The 6,000-nt window shown below is 35.7% G+C and overlaps 1 protein-coding gene across 6 annotated transcripts in view; it reads right to left on the bottom strand.

The window, feature by feature from the left end:
• Positions 1 to 395: 395 nt before the first annotated feature.
• pik3r4 (phosphoinositide-3-kinase, regulatory subunit 4) overlaps positions 396 to 6,000 on the bottom strand; it is a 28,747-nt gene continuing 23,142 nt past the window's right edge. For 5 of the 6 annotated variants that reach the window (XM_030158060.1, XM_030158061.1, XM_030158062.1 and 2 more), the window contains exons 17-21: positions 5,547 to 5,678; positions 4,004 to 4,104; positions 2,244 to 2,332; positions 2,017 to 2,137; positions 396 to 833 (exon numbers count right to left, since the gene is read on the bottom strand). In XM_030158060.1, the coding sequence (XP_030013920.1) occupies positions 663 to 833; positions 2,017 to 2,137; positions 2,244 to 2,332; positions 4,004 to 4,104; positions 5,547 to 5,678 (614 nt within the window). In that variant the 3' untranslated portion in view covers positions 396 to 662. The remainder of the gene's footprint in view (positions 834 to 2,016; positions 2,138 to 2,243; positions 2,333 to 4,003; positions 4,105 to 5,546; positions 5,679 to 6,000) is intronic. The other variant, XM_030158059.1, reaches the window with a different exon arrangement.

The following is a 6,000-nucleotide window of genomic DNA, read 5'->3' as shown; positions in this document are numbered from 1 at the left end:
AAAAGTGTATTTCTGCAAAGTCCATGAAATGAAAAAAATATTTAAGTGACAGAAATGAGAAGTAAATCCTCACAATTCAGATGAAATAGGAAAAACAGTGATACTAAAGTATGAATTACTGGAACAATCAGTCAATAACTGATCAAAAACAAACTGCAAAAAATATGGTCGATTATAAAAAAAAAAAACCTTTCCAATTTGTAGTTCTAATGTTTTTACCTATTGTTGCGGTTCTACTTTATAAAAAAGTTTGATAATATTTTTAACATAGGTTTCAGTTTCTTTAATATTCAGATTTTCTGCTTTACTTTGTCGCGTCTGATTCAAAACTGAAACTTAAACCAGAAGTTTAACCCAAACATTCATTCAATAAAAGAGGCCATTTTACTGTTTCCGATGAATCTGCAGATTTTATTGAACAGATGCACAAACACTGACATGGTTTTTATCTGCAAAACTTAAAATGTATGTAATTATTACATTAAAATAAGGTATGTACAAAGTAAACTGGACCTAGATCCTGAACAGTGGATTTTGACTTTAACCTTTATGAGCAACAGAAATAATGAAAGTGAGGTGAGGTGGACAGGGCAGGGTTCGGTCCTGTGGGTCGATCCGGTCTCTGGTTGAGGTTTCGATCGAGTCTCGGTCCAAGTCCGGTTTTACTTCCAGACCTTGACGATGCCGTCTCTGGACGAAGTGACGATGAAGCCCTGCGTGGTCTGGAAGGTGGCGATGTCTGTGATGATGTCATGGTGTCCGACGGGGAGGGCTTCAGGTCCACGGCGAGGCGAGTCCTCCACGACCCCGCTCTTCTGTTTACTGTGGATCTCCTACGGAACAAACAGAAGGTTGAAATTATACGACATGTACAAACAACAAGACCCAGACTTGATCTTAAACATCCAAGATGGCCGCTGTGCATCAACAGGACTGAGGAAGCATCTGTTGGATCAAAAGGTAGAACTTCACACGTCTACAGGATTCATTTTCTACATGTTCTTGTCTAACTTGAGTCTGAACAATGTGAACTGGTTTAACAATGAAGACACATTATTAAGTTCAGTAGTGGTCAGTCATTTGATCAGTAAATACTATTGGTCACATGGTTTTTCCTGGTTCAGAAACAGAATACTTTATGACTGTCAGGGGGAAATTATGGGTGTTACAGTCGCTCCATTCAAGTATAAATAAAAATAAATAAAAAGTAGCAGGAAAGAAATTATAAAAAAGACAAATATATAAATGTATATAAAGCTCTAAATATACAAACATATATATATATATATATGTATATATATGTATATATATATATATATATATGTATATATATATATATATATATATAGCTCTGAATATATATAGAAATGTACATATTAAAACACTGTTAAGATAAAATTAAAACAGCAATTTGTACAATATGTACTAAATATATTATCAATATGATAAAGAAATACACATAAATGTGCAAAAATATTGTATGTAATTATAATTATGTGGTTCTAAGGTTTTAGCACATGATTTTACTTCACTTGCTATTTTATTATATATTTATTATATTTCTTAAGATTTTATTTGTCGGTTTTCACGGTCCATCATCAGTTGCTCAATTTTTGTTTTATTTCTTGGTTTTATTTCTCTGCTGCACTTTGAGATTTTCTAACTGAAAAGTGCAGTAGTAGTACCAATAGTAGATGTCGTAGTAGATAGTGTATATAGCCTTATTGTACATATTTGTCATGTATAGTATATTTCAGTAGTTCAGTAGTTTTAGTAGTACTTTAGTAGTATATGTATACTTAATATTTTATCCTGTAGCTTTTGCACATTGCCCTACATTTTTCTGCATTTTATGTCATATTTTCATTACAGTCTTTCTTTGCACATGTTTTTGCTGCTGCACAGAACAGAGCTGCTAAACTGATATTCATTGTTCCTGTGACAATAAAAATCTATTCTGTTAAATGTAATAATAACTATAGTTTTGATCCTGAGTGTGATGCCTCTGGTTCCAACCTGTACGACTTCGGTTCCTTCGATGATCTTTCTGCTGTACAGAACAGATGGACAGTGCAGGGAGTCGTTGGCTCCTCCTGCTACGATGTACGACCGCTCTGGATAGGCCAAGTCCCAGAACCTGAAGACCACGACAAGACATCAACAAGACAGCAACGTTAAAACTAGTGAAACTCCAGAGGGTCTGTGTTGCAGCGAGCCCGTATAAATGTGGTTCTGGTTCTGACCTGATCCTCATGTCGGATCCGGCTGTGAGCAGCAGAGGGTTTCCATCAGCAGGACTGCAGTAGATCCCATGAACGCTGTGAGGAGACGGCTGCGGACAACACAAGGTTGGTAAGAATAAATAAAGGAAACAAACTGCGCTGAAATACAGAGAGCGCTGAAGATTAGACATGAAAATGAAATCAGCATTTTATCAGTAAACATTCACTGAGCTGTTATCACACATTAGAAAAACAGTTCAACCACAGATGTTTTATGTCTTGTGTTTTTTGTTTTAGGTTTTAGAGTACAGCTCAGTACAAATAGAATGAAATACAGTAGTAAGTTGATCTAAATAGTGAACCTGAATCTATTTATGTAAACTGTTGTAACATCATTATAACTGACATGTACCTAATGATAAAACAGTTGTATGAGACTCTTACTATAAAATGGTGCCATAAGGACATAATGGGTAAAATGACATATATCAAATTACATATATTAACTATATCATTGTGGACCTTAAACTCTATTTTAGTAAGAGATTCAAAGCAAACATTTCACATACATACATATATTTTTTGTCTCAAAGGCTGTAAAGCAGTGTTTTTCAACCTTGGGGTCAGGACCCCACGTGGGGTCACCTGGAATTCAAATGGGGTCGCCTGAAATTTCTAGTAATTGATAAAAATTAAAAATATATACTGAGTTGACAGAGACAATCTTAATCCATAAAAGACATGAAAACTGTGAAGCTGAAACTGAAGCACTGTGGTACTGTTTATCTTTCAAATGTTCATTGTGGTCAGTTTCAGATGCTGGAGCTCTTTCATAATTCATAGTTTGAGTTCTTGTTTGTTCAGTATTAATTGTCAGCCTTGTAAATCCAAGCTGGACTGACTGTACATATCCTGACCAAGGAAAATAAAATTCTCACATTGTGCAGTAATCTACACCTGGCTTTTCTGCCTCCGTCCATAATAATATACATTATACAGCCTAAATGTTGTCTAAAATCAACATTTGCAACATAATATACATACTAACCCTTACATGATCAAAAACAAATTAATTTTAGCAAAAAAAAAAAAAAAAAAAATTGTCTCTGTTTTTGAATGTCTGGGGTCACCAGAAATTTGTGATGATAAAATGGGGTCACAAGGCAAAAAAGGTTGGGAACCACTGCTGTAAAGTAACAGATGATTCTTGCTGGTTTAAAGGTCCCATATCTTAAAACTTACATTTGGCATTAATACTATATGTTTTGGCAAACATAGAATTGCAGACCAACGGATTTGATTTTCCCTCATCCCTGTGTCATGGTCACAAAAGGCTCATGTAACACTGCAAGACAAATGTAACCACCTACTTTTTAGACATTGGCTGGGGTCAGATTTTGACAAAAAGCTGCTCTAAACACTTGACAAACACATCCAGTTACATACAGTCAAACTAAACACCAACACTGGCCCAACTATTTTATCTTTGTCCTTTTGTTATAACTAGTTTAAAGCTAACAGAACATATTCACTCGCTCACAGAGACACGACTAGCTATCTGTTAACATGTGTTAGTAGTTCTTGATTAATACTGAATTTTCTAATTGGTTTTGTTTCCTTTGGAGGTCGCCTTATCAAAGCTTTTATTTCACTTGACAAATTTAATAAAAACCTAAAAACACAATAAAGATGCATCTTCATGATATGGAACCTTTAAATAAAGCACAGTGTGTTTCAGTCCAGTGTTTAGGTACATGTCAGTGCTGTTTCCATGGTGATACCTGCATCTCTGACAGTGGGGGTGCCGTACTCGCCCATAAGGTGAACTTTCGGTCCCCGGTCTCCATGTCCCACATCGACACCTCATTATTCCCCTGGACCGCTGCACACAGAAACAAACAGGAAATTAATTCAAAGGTATAGAGCTCTGTCAATCACAGATGTTTCTCCTTAGGTCGTATTTATTTTATTTTATTTTCAATTAAGTCTTTTCTGCTCAGTTTACTCAGTTGGTGTTGTAGTTATTGTTATCATTTCAATTATCACCATGGTTATTGTTAGTATTGTTGATATCTTCATGGTCTTCGCCACCTTCTTTTTCTTTTTTCTCCTCCCCCCTTTGCTCTTCCCCCTTTCTTCTTTTTCCCCCTGTTCCTTCCTGTCAGGTCTGGCATGAAAATGTGGTTCAACAAAACCCAAAATAAAGACAGTGGAATATCAAGGGGAGCCTCAAATACAGTATGAAGTTCCCCTTGGCAAAGCAAATTTGTTCAGCGCAACAGCACAGCCAGACCACCATTCTGCTGTTATTATGCTGGATAAGACAAGTACAAAACACAACAAAAACAGATGTTTCTCCTTAATGTCCATTTTCAGAGATGGCTTAAATACAAAACACCCATAAAAAGCAGAGGAAACGCTCCTGATTAGTCCAAAATATAACGGTCGATTTTCAAGATGGCAGTTAAAAAAAAAAAATTAACTGTAAACATTTAAAATGTTGTCTATGTACGAATTAATGTAAAAATATTGACTTATGATAAATTAATTTTCTGTTGAATGTGGCCTTAAAAATGTGGTGTGGTCATGATGTATCTTAAAATCTATTGATTAACCTGATCAAACATGCAGTAGTAACATGAGGTGTTTCTTAAATCTAATAAGCCTGGTTCAACTGATTTTAGTGGGTTTTTCTATTGACCGTGGCCTTAAAGTCATGTGTGATTCATCTTAAAGTCAGTAAATTTCCTTTAATCGCTTAAACAATGTCACATATTTCTTGAAGCAATTACTTTTCTTTTGACTTTTAGTAAATAATGAGCTCATATTTTCCATTAAAGTCACAGTCGCCGCCTAAATGTTTTTTTTCTAGTAAATTACATGAAAGTGATGCAAATGTCTCACAAATGCCATTTGTTTACATGCGCTGTAAGTGATTCATATATTGACCACAAAAATGTAATTTAATACAGTTTCAGGTTACTTCTACTGTTGGTCGCACAGAATAAAATGTAAAAAAAAAGAAAAAAAAAAAAAGAAATCACTGCTGTTTGTTTTAAACTATAATGGAAATAAATACGAGAGCTTTGCCATTTTCTATGAAACAGCAGAGTATGAATCTGAACACATCCAAACTGAAGGTCAAACAGTCATGTCACATGTTTAACACTTTGAATAAGAGAAAAACTACAAATAACTGATGGTTGTTAAACTGAAAACGATGCAGATCAACAAAAACCCGTCATATCAGAGCAGCTGCGTTAAGCACAAAAAGTCTAAAAGATCAAAAAGGAATATGTAGTGTCTCCTTGTTTGTCATTTTACCTGCGATGACAGAAGACTGGTACAGAGGGTGCATGAGCAGCCGTCTGATTCGTGCACGAGCAGGGTGGGAGTGGTTTGAGATGGGAAGCTGGAACCGCATATCCCAGCATGCCATGGTGCCGCTGCTCGTCCCTGAGGAGGAAATGTAATATTGTGGTTCCAGGTTTTGATTTGGATTAAATAAGTAATCAAGTATGTGTATCATGGATGCACTGATATGATGTCTAGTATCAGATAGAGACTGAAACCGGAAATGAATGATCTGATACGATAAACAGTGAAATGTTTGTAGACACATGATGTACGACCTGCTGTGAAATGGTCATGTGATGAGTATCTGTCAGCTTTATCAGACCCCTTGAACCACAGCAGAGTATAATTCATACAATGTCAACACAACAAACATAACACATCTGCACAAGCATCACAGAGGAATGTGAGGAATGTAGATGAA

The sequence above is a fragment of the Sphaeramia orbicularis genome, chromosome 16, assembly GCF_902148855.1.
Source record: "Sphaeramia orbicularis chromosome 16, fSphaOr1.1, whole genome shotgun sequence".
NCBI lineage: Eukaryota > Metazoa > Chordata > Actinopteri > Kurtiformes > Apogonidae > Sphaeramia > Sphaeramia orbicularis.
The sequence above is the reverse complement of the archived record's forward strand: the minus strand, read 5'-3'. Positions and strand labels throughout refer to the sequence as shown.